This window comes from Platichthys flesus, chromosome 13, assembly GCF_949316205.1.
Source record: "Platichthys flesus chromosome 13, fPlaFle2.1, whole genome shotgun sequence".
In the NCBI taxonomy this organism is placed as follows: Eukaryota; Metazoa; Chordata; class Actinopteri; order Pleuronectiformes; family Pleuronectidae; genus Platichthys; species Platichthys flesus.
Window position 1 is genome coordinate 15,691,478 of NC_084957.1, and position 27,889 is coordinate 15,719,366.

Here is a 27,889-nt window from a genome sequence, read left to right on the forward strand (position 1 = left end):
TGTGTGTGTGTGAGACGATACACGATTCTACAATCGTTTTTAGTGGAAGGAAAAAAAGCAGGAGATAATTTTGTGCGGAGCAACATATTTATTTAAAAAAAGCCGAGACTTTGTCCATCTTTATTTCTAATATGTGTTGATAGTACGAGAACAGGTTACACTGAACGATGCACTGAACGTCAGGATACTGAACAGACAAACTGTCACAGACAAGGCTGAGGACTAACTTGCATGAAGAAACAAACCCTTCACACAGACTGTGCCCTGTGTTGTGTGCGACTGGAGTTAATAGTATTCGTAGTTGACATTGGCTCCGTGTCTGTACGAGCTTTGGTCTCGGGGGCCAATGGGGGCGTTTTCGTCGTAGTGATGCTGACGCCCTTGATCAGTGGAGCGTGCCTGGTCCATCCAGTACGACAGGTCAGCCTCCAGCCTCTGGGGATGGAAAAACACCACAGACGTGACTCATTAGGAGAGTCGGCCTCAACAAATCTCAAGCTTATAGATTTAGAGCAGCTGATAAGGCTCCTACTGTGACTGTCAGCCGGCACAGCTGTGCCAAATAGACGTGCACGAAAGGCAAACATTGAAAAGGCCAATGCTATGACAGCTTTGGCCTTTTAAGGATGCAACAGCAAATGGTGTAAGCCTGAGGTGTGGTGCATGGGGCTGTTTGAGAAATACTGCCTTACTGACTGAAACGCATATACTGTCGACTGTCAGTTAAGGTGGGGACTGGGAGTTGTTTTGTGCACTCTGCTCCCTCTTGAAAAATTTAAAATGAAAATTGACACTGGCTATGTGGGTGGGTTTATATTTGTGCATGAGCGAGGGAGTTCATGAATTGTCATGTTCTTACTTCGCTGTATTTATTTATTCGGTCCGACAGCAACATTTTTGTGGATAATAGTGCCACTTATCTTGTCACTACACATATTTGTCCCCGCCGCACTAAAAGATCTACGCTACTCTACCATTTCAAGTTAAAAAGAGATATATTTTATTTTGACAATCCAAACCCCTGAAAGTGGATTATAAATCGATCAAATTATATATTGTTAGTTAAATACTGATAACACTTTAAAAAAACTCAGTTGATGTGTTTGGTCTGGACTGTGTGGGTGCGGTCTGATAAACGACCTGTCAGCTGGCATCAGCATGATGCAGATGTGTTCTTCAGGGTGTGCCTCTTCTCACCACATCTGTCACATCTGGGTTTCTGGGTGGAAATCTAACACTGCTCCTCAGCCGGCTGTGACGCTTCAGTCCTGATTGGTGCACAGACTTGAAGTGCATAACGTCCACTTTTGACAAGCTCACTTCAACCCAGAGAGAGCATCATGGACGGAAATATGGAGGATACAGAACCCATCCAGTGTTCTTGTTTCAAACATTCTGTGTTTGCATGACTTCACTGTTGTTCATATAAGAAGCTGTGAATAATATGCAGGAGTTTTGAAGCATTCAAATGTCTTATATATTGCAAAGGCGCCACCAGGTATCTGAAAACCACTGCTTTTCACCAGTTTTACATTTCACAGTTGTCGTAGACAGGTTATATATAAATCCTCCTGAAATTGGAGGAATTTCATTAATTAATACGTTATTTTTTTTTCGGTTTGACAAAGGGGGGCGTGTTTTTAAAGACACTTGCATTCACAAGGCAGCAGGGGAATATTATTCAACACAACTTGCAATGTGGGAGGTGAAGGATCAAGGGTCTTTGCAGTTTGACCCACATATGGGATATTTCAGCATTCAAAGTTTCTATTTTGACCATTTTCTTATATTCTGCTCTGTCCATTACAGAAGTGTAAGGCAAAACGTCTGTCTTTGTTCCCTGTGACAAAAACCAACTAAATGTTTTCCACATTTTCTCAACACACAATCTGAACATGTTCGTGGTTGTGGTTGAAAAGAGAGAAGCTAAACATATATTGGACTGGGTAGTTGAAATAGGTATTTCTAGGCTGTGTGTTGTTATGTCTCAACTCTTCGTCTTGCAGGAGACCTGTAATGTGGCTCCACTGTTTTTTTTCAATTCTGTTTAATTCTGATTCCTGGAACAGACTGGACTCACCTGCTCATCATAACCCATGTACATAAACTGCAGGATCCACTGCTGCACGTCGGGTCTGCTGCGATCCCAGATGTTCCTCTTGGTTCTGCTCAGCTTGGCCAGGAACTCCTGAGCCTTGGAGGGGGGGACGGCAACCGAGGCCTTTGACAGGGTAGTACCAGCTCCTACCACTGGTTGGAAGCGCAACAGGAGACAAATAATGAAAGAGTCACTTTAAAAACCCACTGCGGTGGAGTTCAATTATCTTCATATCTTACAACACTATTTGTTAAGGAGATTACCGTCTCTTTTCCTCAGGACCTTGTGCAAGCTGCTCTCACCGGTTACATCTGTAAATGTGAGACAACAGAGGACTGATGAGCTGCAGATTGTATTCATCACATTAGAGAAGAAAATCAGCTGTTACTCTTTTCTAAAACCCATTCAGTTGAATTGCAGATTTTTCTCAATCATGATCACATCCAATGTTGATATTAAATGATAGATCCTCTCAACTTGAAAATGATGTTTTGATTGCTTTTATTCGTCAGACAATTCCAGTGTCAAACTATAACTATAAAGATATCATTTTCTGATTACTTAAAATTATTTTTCAATCTAAATTCAATCCCCAATCTGGGTTTAACAAACCAGTTTCCTGGATGAGTTTGATGTCAAATTGCAAAGTGGAACCATGAGTGGAGTCAAAGGAGAAGTTGTCGACTTACATTCAGGGATTTTTATTTTAAATATATTTACTAGAACAGGCTCATACATATATTAAGTACGTTAATGAGATAACGGCTGGAGGCGGACGGATACAGTTTGAGAAAATTGCTTGCATGTGTTTTTTCTGCACGCTTGTTTTACAAATAAGCTCTGAACAGCAGATTCCTGCAGAAATTTACAGTCTGAGTTTAAAACATGTGCTCTATAAATCATTCTCAGCTTTTGCATGGTGTCCTTAACCATTGTTCGAAAGGAGTGAACTTCCTGACGTCTGTGTGAGCGCATTCATCATCTTGTCTATGCATTTTAATGGCGGAATAATAACTTATTCTGTGAACGAAAATTGCCCATGTTGGGATAAATAAAGTTTTCTAATCTAATCTAATCTAATCTTATTGCAACACCAACGACATCACAAATAACCTGGCTTGTACTGTATGTATGACATGTATGTGTTGAGCTAAAGTTTCCCTCTAAATTAGATTGAATGGTGTTTGATGACTGCATGTAATGTTGGTAAACACATTTCTGTATATCCTGGAGTGAAAAGCAGACACGGAAATTGCAATTCAGTTAAAGTCTATGGGGGATAAACAGGTATAACTGTAAATGGATCTTTTCAGAATCAGGTCTCTCGTCTAACGATGAGTCAACATTTACTCTGTGCTGTTTCCGTTAATCTCATCCTAGTTTCTGTGTATGTGTGTGTATGCAACAGTTAGAAAAGAAGGTTATGGCGACAAAGAAAATCAACAGTTTTCAAACATTCTTTTAGAAAAGCTCTCTCTCCCCCCCCCCCCCTCTCTCCCTCTCTCCCTCTCCCTCTCCCTTCCTTCATCACACTCTGAAATGCAGAAGTTCATCTTTTGTAACCGTGAATGTTCAAATCACAGCTTCCACAGAAGCTTATGTCTACACCCAAGGCCAGCAGGTGAAGGACAGACTGACGTGTGAACTAGAATTAAACTAGCATGATATTTAAAAGGCAAAGCAGAAGTGAAGCAGGAGACGAGTGAAAGAAATCCATTTGATTTAACTCACCTCTCAGGGCCAACAGAGTCACCACCAAGGCCAGCCCTGTTGACCTCAGATAGAGCTGCTGGGATGTCATCTTTGTCCCCGCTCTGAGTCTTTGTAAAGCAGGTAAATGGGAAGAACTGTGCAGAAACTCGGAGGAAAAGTGGGCGGCAACACACATTTTCCAAGTGGAAACTGGCCTGCGGAATTGGAATGTCTTTTTACCTCCCCGTCTGCAGAAACAAGACCTGCAACCTTGGACTTCTGTGCTCTCAAATGAATCTTCTCTGTACTTTTCATTCCTCATTTTAGAAGTAAAAGTTCAATTTTTACTTTTCAAAGAATCGCTGTCGTAGAAATGTGATTGAGGCGACTGGCTATTCTAAATAATATATACACTGGAAGGATTTTTATGCATGTTGAAGTTTCCTTGTAATATTTATGACAGGATCATGTGTCTCATGCGATTCTGAAATTCCTGAGGAGAAAAGTGAGCAGAGACGAGAGCCACTTGAAATAAATTGCAACAGTAAATCAGCGGCCAGCAGTGAAATACCTGAGGACCTCTCTGCTCTTTGTATAAGTCATCAATCACACTGAGTGTATGTGTGTCTCCTGAATGAGAACAAGTCCTGATTCATTTCAATGCTGAAGTGAGAAACGTGAGAAACGCAGATACAGTAAGAATCTGAATTTAAATCTTTCAACCAGTGAGATACAACCCACTTCCTCCAGTATTCCATTTGTTCCTATTGTTTATTCCCTCTCTATCATTAGATGGTCCTTGGAGCTGGGACGTGACAAAACCAACATCTCATGTTTACAACTTTGTTTCCCGGTAACGATAGTTCCATATCGCTTGAGTGAATATTGTTCAGTGAGCAGCAAATCCAAAAAGCCTTTCTAGCGTCCCAGGTTTGACTCCATGTTGTGTGGCTCATGGCTGCATGGGCTTTAGTGATTTTTCCGCAGGCTCCCCCCTCGGGTTTCTGCTTGGCACAAAATTTACGCTGGGATTCCGTCACGCAAGTCCTGATAAACCCAACTTTTCTAAGCTCTGGGAGTTTTATGAGTTGAACTTTACATGATTTGAAAATGTGTTATATATAGATAAATTATTTGCCATGACGGTATATATGGAAAATACTACAGTGGCTGAGAGAGCTCAATGCGCTGCAAATTAAGAAAACACGGGACATTGTTTGTAAGTGAGATTTAACAAAACAATGGACACTTGGTGGAAGGATGTGGTACGGGTCATGGACAAAGCCAGGGCCCCCCCCCCCCCCCCCCCTAAGATCTCTCCTCAACGTTACTCCCGACGAACACATCAACGTGCACTTCCTGACACCTGCTGGAAGCCGGCTTTTCCATGACTTGCTCGCTTCTGAGCTAATTTTTGACCATCTCCTTCACTTTGGTGGTGTCTGTCGGGTTTATTATAAGCCTGCAAGAATTTAAAGAGGCTGTTGGGCCTTCTTGGAGGTACCTGCTCTATTGTATCTATTCTTTACTCTATGTCCAATGTGCAATATTTGCCAACGGGATCATGCAAAAACTACCGATCCGATTTCCACCACACTTGGAGTAGCTAACAGTCGTGGGCCTGAAAATCCTGTATGATTTAAATGTGGATGTGAATTAACTGTGTCTTATGACAAATCATTCAGGTTATCAGACCACTTCATATTTTCATGTATTTAATATAAGAAATAGATGGCCTTGGCATATATGTGCGCTCTACTGAGTGCCACTCGAGTTTCTTATGAATTTGAGTTTTCATCTGTGAGTGGAATATTGCTTTGTAAAGCATATTTCCCAGTGAACTACAACTCTGTGAATCCCCAGTGAACTACAACTCAAGAATAAATTGCCAGTTTGTAGAGATTTAATACAGAAATTCTATTTAGCCTGGATGCCTGTCAGTGTGTGTGTGTGTCAGTGTGTGTCAGTGTGTGTGTCAGTGTGCCAGTGTGTGTCAGTGTTTGGTTTGGAACAAGGAACAGTCTCTCAGACTCTCACGAGCTGTGCTGGAATGCAGGAAACCAAAAGCTGGCTGACGACTGAACTGTTTTTCACGACAGGCTTTTAAAAAGCAGCGAGGCTGAGGAACAGAATCCAGAGAGAGGAGAGAGATGATCACAGCCGAGCATGTGTGAGGATGAGCATCTGCTCTGAACCTCTCTCTTTCCTCCTCGTTCGGGCTCTGACAAATGGCTCTGTGCGCTTTATGAAACATGCATTTCACCAGCTGTGCACCCCCTCACCGACAATTAGGATTCCAATACACGCACTCACTGCTGCGACTGGCACACAGCAGGCGTACCTACAGATACTGTAGATTTCCCAGAAGCAGGAGGGTGAATCCCTGAGGCCTCCTTACGCTGAGTTTTTCAAAGACCCACGGTCCTCAGGCACATATTTCCATTGCAGATGGAAAAGGAACGACTCTGAGGGAAACAGATGTGTGTGGATGTCTCAGATTCACACACATCAACGCCGCAGCTGAGGAGGTTGAGGAGGTTCAATCTACTCGTCAAAGCAAGATCCTGAGTCCCAAATTGCCCCCTGATGATACACAATTCCTATGTCAAGCACTCTTATAAATGTCACTGGGCAGATGATGTATAAATGAATGTGCCACTGTTTCCTGCAGAGAAAACCACTTCGAGCTGTCATACAGACTAAATATGCAGCATTTAAATGCAGACACCGATTTTCTCGAAAGTCTATGAACACATTGTGACTCGCACTCATCACTCACATCACCTGTTTCCCTCAGGAGCAATTTGTAATTTAGTTCTCAGCCATGGAGCAGGAGAGGGGGATGGGAACTAGGGATGAAAGACCCAAAAGAGCAAAGAGAATATGGCGTTTCGAACAGGATGAGGAGTTTCCGGTTTGATCTCACCCATCCAAACAGACCACACGCTGAGCACACTGAGCCGGAAGGAACTGAGAAGCGTTTGGGACATGTGAACCTTATGACTCAGTTTCCAGGTACAAAGCGCGCTCTTTTAATTTGCTCACAAATCTGTGAAATGAGCACAGCAGCATCAGAGCGCTGCTGGACAAAGTTGAAGCAGAATGAAATAATCCAATGTGTAAAGGGGATTTTTGAGGAGGAATGTTGGAAGATCAGAAAAATATGTTGAACTTTGCTCCAAAACACAATTTACTCTTTTACTTCATTCACTCCCGGATAACTCCAGAGGTATCTTTTCTTCACACTTGACTTGTCTGTTGTCCAGTAGTTGATCTAGGATTTTTTCCATGTATATTTCCTGATTCAGCAAGGTGCACATTTAAGTCATTCCTGAGGGTTTTTTAATAATTTACACAAGTTTCCCAGAACATTTTTCACAGCCTGAAATCGATGAGTGGGTTCTCCCCTAAAGAGGCATTGTGTTTCTTCTCCGCCTCCCTCCTGAGGTAGAAGGTCAGACCCAGCTAACTGCCGATACGGAAGCAGGCCCAGAAAGTACGAGCCTTGTCCTGATTCCTGTCCCGGGCTCCTCCAACCATTCGAAAAAGCCTGATCCTCTTCTCCCTGGTGATGATATTTTCCACATATTTCAACATTGCAACATCAAGCCCGTTATATCATTTACAAGGCTGCTGGTGAACCTATAGCATGCAGGAACCGAAGAGAGCAGACACATACCGAGCATGCTTGCTCTCAGGAACTGAATGACAGAACATAAAAAGGCTTGTCCCTGCCGCAGAAATATGTCTATCAGTGAATTCACACCTGCGTAGAACATCTTAGCAACACTTGCACCTGAAGATCCCAAAGCTGAGCTGAAATGTCAATAAGAAGAAAAAGCCTCCATGTGTTACAGTTTTTCTCCATTGCTTTGGCTCATTTCTCGAAACAGAAATGACATTCTCAGAGCTCTAAGTGCAATTGGCAAAATAGCCCTTATGGTTCAGCACAACTACATAGATCACCTTCAAAAGGTCATATCTCACCCAAAACAGTTAACTCAAGTTTCCAAACCAAAATCATTTCCTGATATAAATAGTCAGTGCCCCCAAAATGAAAATTTCCTTCTCGTTTGCTGTGGCTCATCTCTCAAAATAACATAGATGGTTCAGCAAATCTCCATAGCACACCTGCAAAAGGTCATATCTCTCCCAAAACAGCCAACTCATCAGTCAAAACTAAATCCTTTTCTCACACAAATAGTCAGTGCCCCCAAAATGAAAAGTCCCTTTGGCATTGTTTAAACACTACAGGTCAAAATGTTTAGATGTTTTGTCAGTATGGCAGTGGACCATAGAAATATCCCTCATGTGCACATTTCAATCTTGGCTCAGTCCTTGAATGGTCACTGAATGGTTACAGTAGATGTTTTCTTTCCAGAATATTATGTGTATCAAACAGAAAAAAGATTTATTTAAGGTTTCACATAAAATATGTTTATTGGACTCATACTGCCATGGAAATTGTTACAGTAATTGCCATACTGTACATGCTTACAGTAACAGAAAATGTGTACAGCACAATATACTGTCAAACAATAAGCACATCAAAACTAAAATTTGGTATAGTGAGATATGACCTTTTGAAGGTGATCATGTAGTTGTGCTGAACCATATGGGCTATTTTGCCAATTGCACTTAGAGCTCTGAGAATGTCATTTCTGTTTCGTGAAATGAGCCAAAGCAATTGAGAAAAATTGTAAACTTACTGTGTGATTGGTGATCAGATGTGTGAAACTCAACCTTGATTACTAAAGTTCTAGTTTCACCTGAAAATTAAGCCGATGATCAAAGATATCCTTATTACAGTATATACCATGATGTTTTTCATGGTATTATGTGCCTGTATGATTTTGACAGTGGAGTGAACTATTGTGCAGGTGATGATGTAAACAATGAAATTATGCCAACATGTTCTGCAGAGAACGACCACTTGACTGAGAAGCGACAGTCAGTTTTGACCAGCAATATATATTCAATTGGTAATTGGGCTAACTGAAGGCAATTGTACCTAACCGTTTGCAAAGGTTTGCTAAATCATTTGACATTTGTGCAAGCTGTTGGAAATTGTACTTGTCATTGCAAGGATGTGCTAATACAATTGCAATTTGATTAAAGGAATGAGATATTCCAATCTGTTGTGAACAAGTGCCCAGTGGTTTGGAGGTTTGCACGTGTTGTTCTGAGAATGTCATTTCTGTTTCGTGAAATGAGCCAAAGCAATGGAGAAAAACTGTAATATCAGCTCTGCTCCATGAAATTGATTGAGTTTCTCCTCGTCCTTCTTTATTTGGATGGAACAAACTCCTGGATATCAGTCACCTAAATATGCCTGATATTTTCCGTCCAGATCCATGAGTTGTTCTCTGAGAGATTCATGAAAATGTTAGATGTTTCCCAATGGTAAGGAAAGTAAAGAAAATCTTGGGTCCACCCATCTGGAGCCAGTTGCTCTCCTCTCGTTCGCCTCACAGATTGGGCCCTGAAGCTGTCTGTGCCTCCTTCACACGGATACAGCTGTCATCTTCCTATATGGCCCAAAGAATTCAATCAAGATAAGCATTTTCAAATCAGCCCATATTGAAAAGTATCACAACAAATGTCACAGACTTGTATAACTTGAGTTTAAAGAATGATTTTTGCTCCTAATTGAAGGCTTTACATTTTTATTTATAACAAATCTCAGGTGGATTCGTTATGTTGTACCTCGTCTGTCTGTTTATTATTTCGATATACATATTGGACTGATGTTCTTGTTATATTGCTACTGATGACATTTTACTGAGATAGTATTTTAATTGTTTCATTTTCCTGCCTAATCCAGTGCCCATATTGTTTAAATGAAAAATGCACTTGCACCCGTCCTCTACAGAGCATTGTTTTTTTTTCACTAAAGGGCAAATCCACCATTCCAAAAACATCTTTCATGGTACAAGCGTAATGGCTTTTAATGGCAAAGGGAGATGACACTCTGACTGGTTTATTTCATGTTATGTTCAATGTTCAACCATAATTGTTTAATAAAATAAAAGTCTGAACCTTTTTGAACCGCATGCCTCCATGTGCATTAGACCTATTTGCTTAGGTCGTTAAAACAGAGCTTTATTATTTCAACTCTACACCTTAGTGTGGATTTTCTTTTCATGCTGAACAGAGTGAGAAAAGCAAAGGGCGAAATGGAAGAAAAGAAAGACACCATGGGAGTTTCACACCTGGTATCCAGACAGACCGTAACAACATTCGAACATCCATTAGTTGTCGCTCTCTATGTTTGTTTTGGTCTGAAGACAGAGAGTAGGGCAATCATGACCACCGCTGTTCAGAGAAAGGTGCACCCATCTCATTTAGGCTTTCTGGTTTTCCTTATTGTCTGTGGGACCGAAAGCAGTAATGACACTAAAATTATCTTTCATGAAAATCTTGGTTGAAAGAAATGCAGCAAACAAACCATGAGATTGTTGAAATAAACCAAACAAACTTCATTTAGAAAGGATGGCTCATCCGGAGTCTTTTTTCTCTGTAATGCCCTTAACCCTGTTATGTATAGTGACACTCAGAGGCAAATTACATTACATTACATTACATTTCATTTAGCTGACGCTTTTATCCAAAGCGACTTACAATAAGTGCATTCAAACCCGAGGGTACATACCAAGGACGACAAGAATTAAGAAAGTACAATTTCTTCAAATAAAGCACTAAGAAACTAAGAAAGTACTAAGAAAGTACAAATTCTTCAATTCCTGGTCATCTCTATAAGATGACCAGGAATCGAACCTGGTCATCTTATAGAGGAGATAGTTAAACAGCAACTGAGCCATCCACTCACCAGCGCAGAACCCAACCCGAATCCCTTAACGCTAACCCCTAACCCTTAACCCTACTCCAAAAAACACAACGACCTGTAGAAACAGACAGAGGCGACCATATCGGCCTCTGATAGACATCCCAGATAATCTGTCGGGGCCCAAGCGCATGGCCCAGACAAAAAAATATATATATTTAATAATAAAACCAGCAGACAAAGGCTCCAAATCTGTCATCATGGACAGAAAGCAATATCTGGTAGAAGCACACAGACAGCTCTCAGACACCCACCACTTTAGACCAATCCCGGAGAGTATACAACCCAACACACAGATCCAAGTCAGGAACATCATTGAAAAACTCTACAATAAATTTTTATATTTTATTATAGATTTGTATCATTTTGTATAGCCTACATTTTTGTCTAGCTCTGTTTCCGTCTGTACACAATCCAAAAGGATGCAAGACAATTTGACAGGCTAATTGAAAGCACGTGAAATAAATAATGGGTAGCATTTGCTCACATTTTACATATCCAGATGTCAAACCTGGTTCATATTGCATTAAAATGCAGACACCAAGTGAATTCCATTGGGCATTTTACACACATCCAGTATTTCATTTTTTTTATAATTTGTAAAATTGCTTTATTCAATATGAATGTAACCCCCTGGAGTGAAGGAAGGAAATGCATTTGTGTGTGTTTGTGTGTGTGTGTGTGTGTGTGTATGTATGTGGGGGGGCACCAATCTGAAATCTCGCCTAGGGCTCCAACATTGCCAGGGCCGGCCCTGACTGCCACCACCTAGGGAGGGCAGAGATGGCTTTTTCCTCCGTAGGAACCCGAGCCTCCAGGATCAACTCATACATTCCAAATTCAGAGATCACAGACCCCCACCTCAGTTACAACACAACAAAGTTACAACACAACAACTACTACAGAAACAGAAAATTCATGCACAGCTCGCACAGCAGCACAGCCTGCCCCTCCCTAGGCTCACTGTCTCTCAACATTAAAAAACATCATCTACATTATAACATGCTGCCTCTGCAAGATTCATTATATAGGTGAACACACAATACTCACCAGATTAAAACAGCACTTGTACAACATAGGCAAAGGTCAATTACAAATCCCCTTAGTCAAGCATTTCAAATCACACTCATCCAGTCTAACCTTTTAATCTCTTTTAATTGTGGCCTGTTTTAATATATATTTCTAATATTAGATAGCGAGCACCTGAGTGATTGTACAATTTTGTTTTGTGGTACATATTTTTGCTGTTTGAGTTTACAAATATCAGTAATACTTACACTTAAATCTGAAAGAAACTTATTCAAAACCAAAAAGAAAAACCAAAAAGTTTCTTAAAAAAGTCGATCCAGCTAAGGGGATATGTGAGAATGGAGAGCTTTGATGCGTACATTGAACAGTGCATTGCCTTTGGCTCCCCACTTCAACTGCCCAGTCGCCAGATGAAGCAGGGGGGGCTATCATTGAGATAATTCAATAAATCCTACCCCCCATTGATTATGATCAGGATCAATACTGTTTATTAAATATCAAAAAACCTTATTTCTACATTGAGTTAGAAAACAACAGCAAGATTAGCTCTATCAAACACACTCATGTCAGTGTAATTATAAATTTCTGTCTTTACAAAGTTAGAATTAAATATCTTTAAAAAACGAAGGTCAGTATTTGATTGACAGCCAATCTCTGTGCGGACCAGAAACATCACAACGACGAACTTTGAGCAACAAACATGGAGACGAAAGAAGTTACAGATTTAAACACAGAATCTAAAACACTTCTTTTATTGGCTCAAGTCTGTTTGAGTTAAGAGAACTCAAAAATAACATATACTCCAGAATAGAGAGGCTGAGTGAATTGGGTCTGGACTCTGTGGAGGAGAGTCATGGTGTCAGAGACGCTGTAGAAGGACAGAACACCTGCACTGTGATCCAGGTACACTCCTATTCTGGAGCTATGACTGTTTCCATCACAATTTAACGACCAAGATTTATCATTGAATCCAAATCCACATTGATTTGACCACAATGCTCTGCTAATATCCTTGTATGCGACTGCTACATGAGATATTCCTCCTCTCCTCTCCTCTCCACCTCCACCTCCCAGTAACAACCCCCAATCAGACTCTCTCTGCTCAGGACCTGAGGCCAAACTATGAATCTGTCTGGGTGATTCGAATAAGACTGTTCTTCTCTCACGAATGTTACATTTCTGTTTCCCTCAGATAATAATAGACGTTTGTGTGTTTGGATCCAGTGTGATTTCCTGTGAATATTTTAAGATGTCAGCTCTGGTGTTGGGCTCTGGATGTGACAGTTAAACATCCACTTGAAACACAATCTGTAAAATCTCTGTCTCTGTCTCACCCAGAATGTCCTGTAGTCGACCTCTGACCTGTGACACAGATGCTGTCACATCCTCAGAGTGCCTCAGAGGACGGACACTGATGCTGAATGAGGCTGTTGTTTCACTGAGTGGTGACAGTGAGGGGTCGTTTGGTAGAAACTGGTTGGGATTCTCAGTTTGTGAGAGCTGCTTCAGTTCATCGACTTTCCTCTTCGGGTCTGGGATCTTCTCCTCCAGTCTCTCACGAAGCTCTTTGTCTCGACTCACTTCAGTTTCCTGCAGGGATCTGATCTGCTGCTTCACATCTGAGCTTCTTTTCTTCAGCAGACGAATCAGCTCAGTGAAGATCTTCTCACTGTCCTCCTCAGCTTCATCAGCAGAGCCATTGACGGCCTCCACCTCCTGTTGAAGCAGCTTCACATCTTTCTCTCCGTCCTGGAGTCTCTGCTGGATTGTTTGTCTCCTCAGCCCAAGCTCTCTCTGCCCCTCTCTTTCCGCTGCAGCTTTATGTTCATCCACAGGGCAGAGATAACAAATACACTGCTGATCCGTTCGGCAGTACATCTTCATCACCTCATTGTGACGAGAGAAGATGTTCTGAATTTTCTCTGCGGGCTCCACAAGCTTGTGCTTCTTAAATTGAGGCGATTGAAAATGAGGCTTGAGGTGTTTTTCACAATAAGTGGCCAAACAAACCAAACAGGACTTGAGAGCTTTCAGTTTTCTCCCACAACAGAAATCACAGGCCCCATCTTCAGGTCCAGCATAGCAATTATCAGCGGGAGCAGCTTGGAGTCCATTTTTATTAAATCAGCAATCCTGTAGCTTTTCACCAGGACAGGCCTCTGTGTTAAGCTCTGTCTACACTGGGGGCATCTGTAGATCCCTCTCTCATCCTCATTGTCCCAGTGTTTTTTTTTTAATACAGCCCATACAGTAGCTGTGTCCACAGAGAATAGTCACCGGATCCTTCAGTAGATCCAGACAGTTCCAACAGCAGAATCTTGCTCTGTCCAGTTGATTTTCTTGCTGCGCCATTTCACCTGGTGCCAGTGACTGTAAAAAAAGTTACACTCCCTCTGAACAGAAACTCTCTGCACGGTATGGTCTTACCTCACCTCAACAGTATTGCCACACTGTTTAGAGGCAGCTGCCTGTAATGCCACACTGTTGTTTTGATAACCCTAACCCTAATAATAAATAAAAAGCAGATTGATAACAATATTTAAACAGCTGATTAATAACAACTTATAACTTATAATAACAATTAATAAAAACTTGTGAAAACTCACAAGTCGGACAACCATCCATCTTCCCGCCACCACAGTCAGCGAGCAGGACACCACAAACTTAAATGACTGAAAAATAATCAGTGACGTATTTACCCAATACTGAACCGTGAATTGCCACTCATAGTAAAAAAAATGCTGCCTATAGATGCATCATCATAATATCAGACGAAACTGTTGCTTTTAAAAATCTGTTTATTATTTAATAAAGAAACATAAAACAAACTAACTCACTTAAAGGGTCCAGCTATTTCTATTTCTGCCGTTTCTCTCAAGTGTCCCTTGCGTGTCCCTGCGTGTCTCTCTCTTGTGGCTCCTTTTGAATCCAGAGACAGGATTGGCCAACAATAGGCCTGAGTCACCTGGAGCTGCTCCCTGAGCCTCCTCCACGAGCCTCCTCCACATCATGTATGAAACATGATAAATAAATAAAATGTATACAAATTATTTCCATCATTAACAGTACTATATTACGATTATTGTTATCATCATTAGGTTAAGTCAAATCTCTTGTCTTCATGCGTAAAGGAGTAATCTATGGAGGACACAAAATGGCTTAAGAATAAATAAATAAAAGAATAAATAAATATAAAAAGCTGAAGAAATAAGGAAATAAATAAATAAATGCATGACAAATAAACACATGCTTAAATAAATAAACAAATGTTGAGAAAATGCACAAAAGTAAATAGATGAATGTCTTACATTTATTTCCAGTCATTTATTTCTGTATTTCTGTGTCCATATGTAAATGAGGTAGGAGGTCCTAACTTCAGTCTCGAGCAGGATTTGTCAACTGAGTGATCCAGAGAGAAGCAAGCTATTCCTAGCTGTTGAAGAACAGTGGAAACAGTGAAAACACCGAGTTTCTCTGGTCCCAGCTGCTCAGAGATCAGGGCAGAGGCTGCAGGTGGTGGGGACCGAGCTGGAGTTTCTGTTTCCTCCTCCACTCTGACCTGCTCTCACTTGAACTAATAAAACTAATTCAGTTATCAGGTTTGATTCTCTCCAGAGTTTATGAGACTGCATTTGAACATGTTGCGCTCAGACCAACACTGACCTCTGCTGGACAGTAATCATAACGAATAAAATACATGAGAGAGACAGACTTCCTGATTGTCTTTATATAACACCCACTGATTATCTGAGTCCACAGTCACTGAGAAACCCTGCCTGAGCAGATCGTAACCTTGGATGGTATTAGTTTGGCCCCTAGCTACAGTTATGTTTGACCAGGACATTCCATTTGACCCACATATATATATGAAAGCTTTCTTCCACCTGCACAATATTCTGAACATAAGGAACATACTGTCTCAGAACGATGCTGAGAAACTCGTTCATGTGTTACCTCTAAACTGGATGACTGCAACTCTTTATTATCAGGATGTCACAGTCTGTAAGAAAGCCTCCTGGTACAAAGTGCTGCAGCGTGAGTGGTGACAGGAACTAGAAGGGGACATCATTTGACTCCTGTCTTGGCTTCTCTGCATTGGCTCCCTATAAAATCCAAAATAGATTCAAGATGCCGCATCACACACTTCACTATGCGTCCTTTTTAGTATTCTTCAAAAATTCTTTATTGAACAAAAGTATTTCAATTCTCATCATGTTGTCGGTGATACAGTACCATAGTTGGATCATAGTGATTCGTATATGCACCTCCTCTTAATTTGAATATATACATACAGTGGAGACAAGAATTAAATAACATTGCTCAATAACATTCAGATATATGGTATAAAATCAGAGTACTCATGATCAACACTTCCATCGGTAAACGAATGCATGTAGCAAAAATAAACAGGAGTTAATTCAATTATGACCCAGATGACAGTATATTTGGTTTGTCAACAGTGGAGCGATGGTCGTTATTTGAAAAGTCAGTTACTGTTTCTGCACCTGTCCCACGTTTCATTCTCTCAAAGCAAATGCAGTTGGAAATTGATCATAGTAGCAGTATGGGTCCTTGATTTCAGACTAAAAAGCAGGTTTTGTTGGTTTTGGAAAAGCATGTGAAAAGACCACAATCCCTCAAAAATCCTTTATCGTCAAACCCCCATGTACTGCTTGGCTCTTATTAGTGTAAAGATGGACAGATCTGCAGCGTCCACTCACCTGCGCAGCTACCAATGGATCGCTGTTCGGGAGAGGAGGGGTTTAGCAAACGCTCAAAAGCTGCTCTAGCACTGGCTTCATGTACGAATAACTCGTTTCCAAATAATCTATGAGAGAAAAAATAAAGAGCTTCAGAGCGCCCTTCACCTGTAACTGTGCCTTTATTGTCTTATTAATAAAAGTTTTTTGTAAATGACAGTTTCTTCCTCCTTCCTCCTTCTCTGTCGACACAAGATATTATTATCTTTATGTGGTGAGAAGTACTTTTACTCACTCCACTACAGACACAAACTGCAGAACAATGTGAAACGGTATAAAGCATGAGGGCGATGAATGAATGTATGGTGAGTGCAGTGCAGACCTGGAGCCAGTACGGGTACAGGGTGGCACATTCGGTTACATTGATAAACATTCAAACTCTACAGGAATTCAGAGTTCTCCCCTATTTCATTCTTTCCCCCGCTGCTGCCTCATAGAAGTATTACAGGAAGTTACTGTATTCAGATTTTTCTATAACATCGCTAATAATGAAAGTCACGGAAACAGGGAGGAAGTTGTCATAGTAATGTAAGACAAAAATTAAAATGGGGAGTCATGTAGAGGAATGGTTAAAATAAGGACAAAAAGGCAAAAGAGTGATTCTGGTCACTTTGTGAAGTCGCTGTACGAGATGACCGCCAGAGAGGAAATTAAATTAGCTTTGAAAAAATAAAAGACAAACATTTAAGAGACAAAATAAAACAATTGCCGGCGACGACAGAACGACACCTGAACAAGTCCCTCAGAGTCCTCTCTGAACTGATGACGTCCGTCTTCTGTGTGTGGATTAAGAGCAATAATAGTTTTAACCTACGATGTGTGTGGAAGTTAATGTATCATGTTTGACATCAGAAGGAGAGCTCCACCCCCAACCAAGGCCCTGGGCGCTCTGGTAGCAGCAGGTGTGTCACTGCATCTTCGCACGTCCAGACCGGAGAATTATTTATATTCCTACGCACTGAGATGCACGTGAAGGAAGCAGCTGGGGAAGTGCGGTCACAGACTCGGGCATTCAGATCTTCAGAAGGTGACAGTTAAACCTCACAGGAGAGACTGAGTGTCACACAGCGGGAGGGGTCAGAGCTAAGGCTTGAGTGGAGACAGTCAGGGAGAGGTGGTAGTATTACGCGCGTGTGTGTGTGAGATCCAGTGTAGATGTGAGGGTTAGGGAATCACAGCAGTGCTTTGACCAGGTAGAGCTTCTCCCCGTGTTCACTGGTAAAGATGGGGGCTTTCTTGTAGTGCTCCACCAGTTCATCGATGGAGCTGAACCTGCGCTGGCCGATACAGAACACTCCCTCTGCGAGCCGCACCTTGAAGTGCTTATTCTTACCCGCTGCTTTTAGAGACACCGAGAAATCGCTGGGCTGCAAAATAAAGAAAGAGCGAGGAGTCGATATGGTTCAATAAACGAGTGACACAAAAACACATGCAGCCAGCAGGTGGCAGTATATTCTCACATTTAAACATGTCGGCCCACATTTATCAAGCTACTGCATTTTCCTACAGTTATTTCCTTTGTGTTTCCATTACAGATAGTTTTGTAATATTTCATCATAATTCATGTGGTTTTGTGAATTGTGTTTTCCGTATGATTAAGATGTCACAGAGATTATAATCTGAGCTACATAAAAGGAATCAGCTGCTATTTGTGTCACTGAATTTCCCAGACCAGTTTAAGGTGCAATTTAAATGTACGTGTTGATTTTGTCTTTAGATGTTTTTGTTATGCTGGTCTGTGGAAACATCCTATGAGTATTGGGTTTATAATTGCTGCTTTCCTGTTTTCTATTATTGTAAAGTTAAGGGTTTGAGACAGTTGGTCTGATGTATCATTTAAATAGTAATTAAAATAATGAAATGAATATCTACTTAGGAATTTCTAAAGGAGCGATCTCTGGGTTAAATACTTGCGTCTGATTGGCTAATCTAACTCTGAGTATACATGTGAATAATCATGTGATCACTAATACATTGCCCTTAAAGGTCACACAGCAAAAATACGTTAATGCTTTTCAGATAAAAAATTGTTGATAATTCTTATTAAGTGAATAAAAAACTGTTCATAACACACATAAACCTAGTTTTCCCCTTAAATCATCTAGACTGTGGCAGTCTGCTAAATTCTAATCTCACCTTCCCATTTCATACTGAAACCACAATGACTTTACACCTCTCATAAAAACATCTCTAACTCAGTGTTTTGCACTGTACAGCTGTGGACATGAATGTACGATATCTTCATTTACATTTAACAATGCAGTCAGACCTCATAGTTTCAGCTGCAGTGGTGTTTATGCACATACACACACAAGTGGTATGCAATGCAGCTCTCTCTCATGCAAGAACTTTTCTTCACCCTTAAATCTACATTGGACTCTGAATCTGGATGCATATGCACCCCAGTACTGCTATAGATAGACTTAATCCTGTGGAAACATTGTAAACTAATTTCCAAACACCACTTCTCTTCCTCTGTCGTTTTGATATATCCTCTTTCTTTTTTTTCCTCAAACCTGAGATGACTTCACCCCACACACTCACGATGACTCGCTGTCTCGTATGAGGAAGTCCCCCTCCTCTCCTCTATCGTTGAGTATACTCTCGGCCTGGTGTCTGGAGATGCTGCCGTAGTACCAGTCCCTCCCGGCGAACTTCCCTGAGCGTGCCGGCCCCAGGACCCGGTTCTGCGGGGAGCTCGGCGTAGAGGAAGGCAGGCCGGGCTGCTCATCCATCACCATCACATAGTTTTTAGGCACCAGGCCGACAATGCCACGCGAGTTCTTACACTTCCACCACTCGGGGTCGTTCTCGGGCTTCTCCACCACCTCCATGACCTCTCCCTTCTCAAAGTTCAGCTCCTCCTCTGTCACCGAGTTGAAGGGGTAGAGCGTTTGAACAAGGTGGAGCACTTCCCTGTGACCACCAGCGTACCCGTTGGCCATCAAAGTCCCGTGAGACCCAGCATGGTAACCCTCGAGGAATCCCCCTCGCCTCCGTCTTCAGCACCTCCGAGCTCCTCCTGGACGTAGTTAGAAGGAAACCAGCCCACGTGGCCTCCCTGGCTTGCCCCGCCACCAGCCGTCACTGCACTTCTCCATTACAATGACCTGGATGCCTTGACCAGGGTCAGCTCGTCTTCCTCTCTGACATGTAGGCAAACTTGACGATGGCCGGGATGTTGAGGTCGTAGATTCTCTCAGCGGCTCCTCCTCCACCCCTGCTGCCATTGGAGGGGTACTCTGTATCTGAGCTTGGTGTTGGGGAAGCATCGCGGGCGCTCGTCTTCCTCTTAGTTTTTCCCAAACCTGCAGCAATAGAATCAGAAAAGATGGTGACGGCTGGAAACAGATCAGCTTAAACTGGTTTTAACTGTTGACTAACCTTTTTTCTGTCTTTGGTGCAAAAATGAACACAGATATTTTTCATGATTTCTTTGACATATTTCCACCTTATTGTTATAGGTGATAATGTCATGTTGTCTACAAACAAACAAACAAACAAAATGATGAAAACCTGACAAACAAATACTAAAATATTTAAATTACATTTGTTTTGATCCCTGAGAAACAGGGGGTTTGGGAAAGCAAACATTTGCCTTCACATTCAGCATAAAGTCGAACTAATTTGAAGCCATTTTGAAATATCTCTTTTTCCTAGCTGTTAAATGTTCTGTGTTCACCAGGTAACACAAACAAATGAGCCGAAAGATCGAACTGCAGAGAGAAAGGTAGATATTTGACTCAGTATTGAGAAAAAACTGAGATTATGGCAAATATAAGCATCAGATGGAATCCAAACACGTTTGAATGCTGCAGCAGCGAGAGGCTGTGATGAGAGAAAGCAGGTTTTAAGATGCAGGAAAGCCGGGGCTCCATAGGGAGAGGAGGCAGTTGAGGTCAGCAGGACGCTAATTGAGGCTGCAGATTACACTCCTGGAGCCAGAGAAGCAAAGAAAACGACTTTCGAAGTGAAGGATACATACTATATCTCAGGAGAAACCTCAGTGGCTGAAGACAGATCGATACTTCTGATAATAGAATTAACACCGGTGCAACCCCCCCCCCCCCCCCCCCCCCCCGAAGTCCCTTTATACACAAACCAGTGGAATCAAAGCTCGTTATCTACTTGGTATTCAGTCGGCACCATCTATACTGCATACACACACCATACTAATCAGAAAAGTGAAAATAGGTGGAGTAGGCAGGGAAATGAAAGTGGAGCAGCACCATGGGCTTGATGATGACAGGCACATCGTGGATCAAAGTCAGACGCTGTCTTACCTGTCTCTGACTTTTCCGTTCATGCACTTTCAAAGTACGAGTCTTTAAATAACAGTTGTTTGCCAGCTTCAATGAGATCCTAACTTCCCAAAGTATCTCAGCTGAACACAACCGAGGAGGTCTCACCTTCAAGTTCCTGTTAGAATAATAATGATACGCCGTGCGCTCGACAACGTTTATACCGTTGACTTGACAGTTGAGGCCGAGTCAGCATGTGTTCATGTGTGCTGCTAATGACTGAAGAGAGTTTCCTGACAGCTAATCAGCCGGTCTGTGCCAGAGAGCCCGCTGAAACGCCAGAGAAATGTCACCGCTCAACGGCACGTTCGCATTGTTTGGGAAAGATTGCTGGGTTCATCCCGAGTAGCATGAAACTTGTTGGCAGGAAGAAAAAGGAGAGCGGGGAAGAAAGACGAGGGGTCCCCTGGCAGCTGTTTCTCACACAAACAGCAGACCGAGCACATCAGAGGCCACGGCTGACAAAAGCGCGAAGACGAGGATGAGACGGGAATAACAAGCAGATCATGTTTATGGATAGCGCGTGTATCCCACATTTCTGATTGCTTGGCGCATGCGTGAGAGGATTCTGTATCTGTTGGCCGTGAGCCAGAGACAAAGGGTGACTCCTGGGGCCGACTTCAGGTGCTCCCTCAGAGGGAAAAACTCACTGTTGCTGCATGGGGTAGACAAGACAGAAACACACACTCATACTTCCTTGAGCAAAAACACTTCAACACACACGCACACAGATACACTTTTCTTCTTTACTCATTTCCACTTCAAGCACTGGCCTGCTGTTTATAGCAGCAGCAGGCTCTATTTTCTCCTCCCACACATTCACTCCCTAACTTCACCTGGCTCTTCATCTAGGAGAAGGAGAGTAGACTTTGGAAACAAAAGGACACGGACTCAGGGGGAAGTGATTTGATAAAAGATCGATGACTGCATGTGCAGCATATTGCTTCACTCTTGGATCACAGTGGAGAGTACTGTGGAAGTTGCTGTACTAAATGCACTCTGCACGATACCACACTGGCCATCAGACGATAAGATGTGAGCGAGTGCAGGGATGTTAAAAGTATAACATGACCCTTAAACGGAGCATTAGCACCACAGATCAGCAGGTAAATTACCTTTTAAATACCAGAGGTAGGGGTCTTAATGCAGCACTTTGTGTGTAAAATCAGTGAAAAGATATTTGTCAGCAAAACCAGAGCTTAAATTGAAAAAATAAGAAGTTGGCGCACAAGACCAGCAGCCTACATACATGGCCTGAAAATGTGAATGCAGCATTTGCAGAAAAGCCGTGCTGTGCCCGTTGTTTGGCCTGTGGTGATGCTGGTTGCAGCTTTCTCTCTGAAACTGTAAAGGTGACCTACAGTAATTGAGCTGCAGAGAGTAAAGACCGACTGCAGGACTCAGTCCACAGAACCCCGAAGCTGCACCACCGCTGCTGTCATGACCCGGCTGTTGTTGTGATTGATAACATCACTTACGGTCATGAGTCGTTCATGAGCTGCTGCTGCTACAGAGCACTTATCACCTCTTTAGTTGAAGCGTGTTAATACTGAAAACGTACCAAATTCGACACTGCACTCCTCGGGACCGGAACATAACACACCAAGTGTGAAGATAAGATGAAACAGCTCAGTTAAAAGCCGTTTACAGATATGATCTCCAGAAAATGTCCCGATAGTCGGGTTAGGGACATTGTCAGGGTCAGACGTGTTCACAACAACATGGGAAATCACCCGCAAACACTGAGGGGTAGTGCCTGGGTAGAGCATGCGGAGGAGGGGGGGGGGGGGGGGGGGGGGGGGGGTGGTATTTTGCTGAACTCTTGCATTCAAACTGTACCGGGGGACAAAAGGGACAAATTACGTTTTTTACACGAGGACCAGGACTTCACACAGCCTCCCATTCGCAGCCATGTGAAAACTACGCTGGACAGATATCTAGCTCTGCCAGTATGTTACAGCAGCGAGCTCTGCCCCAGTTTCAGCAACGAGTGGGACCCATCGCTGAATTATTTTTGCTCCATCATTGTTTGTATTTCCTGCGCGGGGGAAACTAGGACAGAAAGCAGCATGCAGCCATTTACAATTCAATTCTGCCAGCATGAATGTCGATGATACAACTGCATTTAAGCACGGTAAATGGGGATGAAAAGCCGGAGATAACCGAAGTCACACAGTATCTGCAAAGGTCCATAATCACAATGTTGACTCACTGAAGAGCTGGAAAAGAGAGAAAAAGAGCCAGGATGAAGTGATCACACTCTCAGCCAATCAGATCCTCTGTTGGAGTATGTGAGTTCCATTAGCCACTGACCTCACCTATTGCTCACCGCCTCATGAAAATGTTCTCGCCTATTGGATTTACTCAGGCTTTTAACACTGAAGAGCTACTCGCTGGTAGCAAACTACTCAGACTGAAATGGAAGTAGGCCATAATGCTGTAGTCAATATGTAACATAGTCAGGGACAGGAGGATAATCCATCACTGCAGCACACGCTGCTGATTCCTCCACTAATCAATCTACTGATCATAGAAAAGCATGTGGAGCTGCATTAGCTGTTTTTTCCCTCCTTTGTTGTAAATATTATCTTATCTCACTAATCTTATCTATCATTACTTTTAAAGAATGTATTATTTTATCAGCTTTCTGGGATTGTAGATTTTGCATCATATCACTGATTGGATTTGATTTCAATTGTTATTGCATGAATTTGATCGTTGTCTTTGAAGTTTTGTATTATCATTACTAGGAGACAGGTATAGATTTATAGAAACAGACAAAAATAAAACTCATATACACAACAAATATTTATTTGAGTTGGTTTTCAACTTTTTTTGAAACAGATGAAAAACATATATTCAAAATAGGTTTTGAGATCATTGAATACGGGACTGACCATTTTCTTCTACAGAAGAAGAAGAAGAAACAAAAGAATAATCACAGCTCGTCCACACTAATAAAAAAAGACAGAAAATCATCTCAGCAGTTCTGGATTTGGTTTGTTTCTAATTCTTCTTCTCTGAGGTTTTATGGCGGATGGCAAACAACTTGTTTTGTTTCCAGTTTTGTCTCCAGCCCTACGTCTCCTACTTTTTATCACAGTGCAGCTTATACAAGTGTTTCCCCGGAATAGTACAGAGAAACGGGAACAGACACCAGGCCAGGAAAAGTTTTGTTTAAAAGACTAAATGAAACGTGATGCCAGTTACAGAACAAGCAGTGAATTCTCTATATCACGATGCCATGGTGAACTTTTCTCCAAGCCAAGGAAGATAAACTGCAGCAATGAATCATGCTCACAGTTAATGATCTTCCATTTTTGCAAAGGTTAAGCCTCACTGAGCTTATTTTTATGCAAAATACAATATTTCTGAAGCAGTTTTCGATGACAGGTTGTTTTTTGCTTGATCTGAAAATAAAAAACATAGATATTGCTGTATTTTTCATACCAGTCAATGGAAACAGTCCTAATGTGCACTGCAATACTTTTTTCAACTTTTTTGCGACATTTAAAAGTTTGCTTTTTTTTAATTTAATTTTCTTGACGATTACATGGAAAAGCAGCTGGTGGAATCAAATGGTGTGATGGGAACTGGATTGGAAAAGGGGAGTGAAGTGCAGATACATGTTGTCTCTGCACACAATGAGCTCTGCTCAGGGTGACAGTGGCAGGCTGTGCCATGCTGGCCCATATAAAGCCACAGTTTCCCCCCGGGGTTGATTTTCCACAGAGCGGACAGGAATCCACATATCAGACCCGACTCCCTTCATCTCCTTCTATTTTCATCATTCTCAGATAAATTCCTACATTCTCGTCTTGAGCTGTTCACCAACAAACCCAAGTTAAGTCATTACTCTATAAAGGCGGCCTTCCGGCTGTCACATCTGGGCGCTTCAGAAAGCAACCAGATCTGTGAGCGTGATAAGGAAGCTTCAACAGCCCCAATAATGTTCTGCCCAGATTTCCACGTTAAAAAATTATATTAATGAATTGGCTCACATGCAGTTTGAAAGCCTGATTTCTGTTAGAAGATAATTTGTCTGACAATGATTAAAAAACATTAAACCAATTTCATGATGCCTGAAGTTAATAATTTAAACCAAATTGTTGAAACATTTTCCTTCTTGGCAAAATCATAAAATTAAATGTAAAAATGATTCTGCAAGGGACACGTGAGAGAGCTTGTGCATCACACACACACACACTCACATTTTGAGTCGTTGATTAAGTGAACATTTTGTGTACGATATGAGTCTTTCACATGCACATAAATATTTGTAGATATGAAAACTTTTATTTAACAGAGCAGTCCAAAGAACATGTTAGCTGCATTTATGTTTACACTAAAAATATACATGTAAATATTTGGTTTTAGGTGTGTTTTTATATTTAGTTATTTATGATTAATATGTACAATATCAAGCCTCAATTACTTTTCTTTGATGACAGGTTTGATAAGAACAACTTAGGAGTCATTGAAAAATCATTTTCTAATAAATGCATATGTCTATATGCACAGTGACAGCTCCTGGTGAGTACACAGCCACAGTGAAGGAATCACTTCTGAGAAGACTTCTCAGAAACTCTCGTTTCCAGACATGACCTGCCTGACAGCAGCAGATTCTCCGCATTATTTAGGGGAGAGGTGGAGCCGACGGGTGAAGCAGACAGAGGCAGGGAGTGTCAACAACCCCCCAGTCACTATCGGTGAATCAAGTGGGGATTCCCTGCTGTGTTCACACATCGGATTCTCTTTTCTACAGACTGTATACTACGTGGCCAGGTAGGGAAAGTCCCCAGAGACTCTCTTGGAAAATTGCATTCACACATGCAGCTCCTCCGGACAGAATACAGAGGAACTGAGGAGTTCAGTGCATGTCTGAAAGCACGGACACACGCTCACCACTATTTATGACCACATCTTAACACCTCCACCAGAAACTCAAACAACTGAAAAGAGAGGTGCAGCGATTATCCACTTTTACAGAAAAGAATCTACTGACAGTGTTGACAAACAGGCGACATTTCACCGGTACGCAGAGCGAGACACAATCCTCCTTACCCAGCGTATCTTTGATGTTCTTCACCAGCGAGCCTTTCTTCAGGCTGTTCTTGCGCTCTACGTAGTTGGATGGCACATAACCCGTTTGGTTGGTAGCGTTGCGAACGCGCCACCAGGTCTTTGAGTCGTCCAGGAGGAAGAGACGCTCATTTTTACGGATGTCAAGTTCCTGGTCCTGCTGGGCCGTGTAGTCCCACTTGGCTACAACAATCACCTCCTCTGTCATCTTTCATGGAGTCCCCCTGTGGAGAGGAAGGAGAGTGGGGTGAGCCGAGGAGTACGACGCCTCACAAACTGCCACACATACACACACACACACTCACACACACACCCACACACAAATGTCCAGACAATAGGGTCAGAAGTCTGGGGAGAGCGTGGCCTAGGGGATAGAGCGGGTGCTCTGCATCAAGAAGGTCGCCGGTTCGAATCCCACTCTATCCCATCTGCATGCCTAAGTGTCCTTGGCAAGATACTGAACCCCTAGATGGCCCCTCATAAAATGATGAGTGTTCTAAAAATGTAAGTCGCTTTGGACAAAAAGCGTCAGCTAAATGACATGTAATGTAATGTAACATGTAATGTAAAGTTTCACACTTGAACAAGAAACTCATTTAACACAACAGGGAAATCTTCTCAGTGTTTGGGTGAGGGGTGGTGTCTGGAGTAGAGCATGCCAGAGGCAGGACATAATGTAGGAATACTGCTGCTGAAATTATATTATGACTTACAGCACATTGCCATGACCGTTTGTTATTATCTCCAGACACTCTCTGACGTCAGTGTCTTTCCAATTTGTCATCTTTATCTGCGTCTTCTATGTGTTTCTCACCTCTTTTTAATTTTTTTCAGTTTTGCGTCCATCACGTTTCAGAAACGTCAGCAACATCAATTTTCAGTCTGAATTTCAAGGCATTTTCCTACTGTATTGTCAAATGGGCTGATTTAGACATTTTACTGACATTTCAACAGGGCGCTGGCAGGAAGGATTCTGGAGAATGTCCTGAGAAATTTCGCATTTTAAAATATTCTAGGTAAGAAGTCGTCCATTGGTTCCTTATTAATTGAGGAACACCCTACTACACCTAAATATGTATTATATCAATATTTTTCTGGCACAGGGCAATTTTTGTGTTTGTGTGTGTGCGTGAGGATCAGTATTACTGTGACAAATGACAAGTCATTACAAAATAATCCACATCTATCCAGGCACACAAATTTTAAACCGCTTATCCCGGCTCACATTGGGCATTAGACAGGATGCATCCTGGACAGGTTGCCAGTTCATCACAAGGCTAAATTACACAACCGAGCCAAATATGAGGTTAAGGTTAGTGATAATATCCAGTGTGCCTGGACTGGCACTGACGCTGATAATTCCTCAGATGAAGATTAGGGCAGAATCTCACATTGCTGACCACATGATCACCGTGGCTGAAAACAGCAGAAAATATGAGGAAGCAAACCGGGTTTACAGAAAGCAGCAAACGCAAGATTCAGCCCAAAATAGGCAATTCTGAGAGGGGTTCTTTGTTAGAGAGCAGCACAAACACACAAAATCAATTTACACACACACACACACAAAGCCTAGCCGTTTTTGGGAGAGGCAGAGAGCAATTGCATGCTCTATTTCACCCGGCCTTAGGTGAGGTGATTTGACGTGGGTCTGCTGGGGTCACCTCAACTTCTGAGAAATTACATGTATCTGTAAAAGAGGAAGCCAAATAGAAAACTTGACTTTTCTGCTTGAAGAGATTTGGGGGAAGTTGGATTTGGTTTATTCCTTTTCTGTGAAAAACCTCTTCTTTGATAAAAGCCATCTCAAGTAATGAGAACCATGCGAGCAATCCAGTTTAAATTTAGCCGACTTCCAAGTTCCAGTCTGCAGCTGTAAACCAGCTCAATGGAATAAGTGAAGGAAGAAAGGATACTGGTGCAGATAAACAAATACAGGCTTTCTCCATCTCTTCATTAAATCTCATGCACATCTATCAGTGGTTATGGTGGGACGGTGTTTTACAGCAGTGATGCCACTCAGGAGCAAAACCTGACATTTAAAAGATCCTCCACGTTACAGTTACACATAACACTTATTATAGAG

The 27,889-nt window shown here is 42.0% G+C and overlaps 2 protein-coding genes and 1 pseudogene across 2 annotated transcripts in view; all 3 read right to left on the reverse strand.

The window, feature by feature from the left end:
• Positions 1 to 105: 105 nt before the first annotated feature.
• On the reverse strand, positions 106 to 3,963 carry ecrg4a (ECRG4 augurin precursor a). Its single transcript, XM_062402854.1, has 4 exons — positions 3,830 to 3,963; positions 2,362 to 2,409; positions 2,081 to 2,250; positions 106 to 435 (listed from the first exon to the last, which is right to left on the reverse strand). Exons 1-4 carry the CDS (start codon positions 3,897 to 3,899, stop codon positions 286 to 288), a joined length of 438 nt encoding a protein of 145 aa, XP_062258838.1. The 5' UTR covers positions 3,900 to 3,963; the 3' UTR covers positions 106 to 285.
• A 5,295-nt stretch (positions 3,964 to 9,258) lies between these two features.
• LOC133967103 (tripartite motif-containing protein 29-like) lies at positions 9,259 to 14,015 on the reverse strand (annotated as a pseudogene).
• A 1,789-nt stretch (positions 14,016 to 15,804) lies between these two features.
• The window catches only part of nck2a (NCK adaptor protein 2a), a 31,609-nt gene continuing 19,524 nt past the window's right edge, over positions 15,805 to 27,889 (reverse strand). The window contains 7 exon segments of the mRNA XM_062403184.1: positions 15,805 to 17,790; positions 18,964 to 19,403; positions 19,406 to 19,490; positions 19,492 to 19,532; positions 19,535 to 19,564; positions 19,567 to 19,731; positions 25,789 to 26,030. Coding sequence (XP_062259168.1) covers positions 17,596 to 17,790; positions 18,964 to 19,403; positions 19,406 to 19,490; positions 19,492 to 19,532; positions 19,535 to 19,564; positions 19,567 to 19,731; positions 25,789 to 26,014 — 1,182 coding nt within the window. The 5' untranslated portion in view covers positions 26,015 to 26,030 and the 3' untranslated portion in view covers positions 15,805 to 17,595.

Bases quoted from the DNA above. Each gene is read 5' to 3' on its own strand.
- ecrg4a (XM_062402854.1), bottom strand. From the start codon at position 3,899: ATGACATCCCAGCAGCTCTATCTGAGGTCAACAGGGCTGGCCTTGGTG. The intron at 2,251-2,361 runs GTAATCTCCTTA...GCTTCCAACCAG, and splicing joins GGTCCTGAGGAAAAGAGACG to TGGTAGGAGCTGGTACTACC. The intron at 436-2,080 runs GTGAGTCCAGTC...TTCCATCCCCAG, and splicing joins ACATGGGTTATGATGAGCAG to AGGCTGGAGGCTGACCTGTC.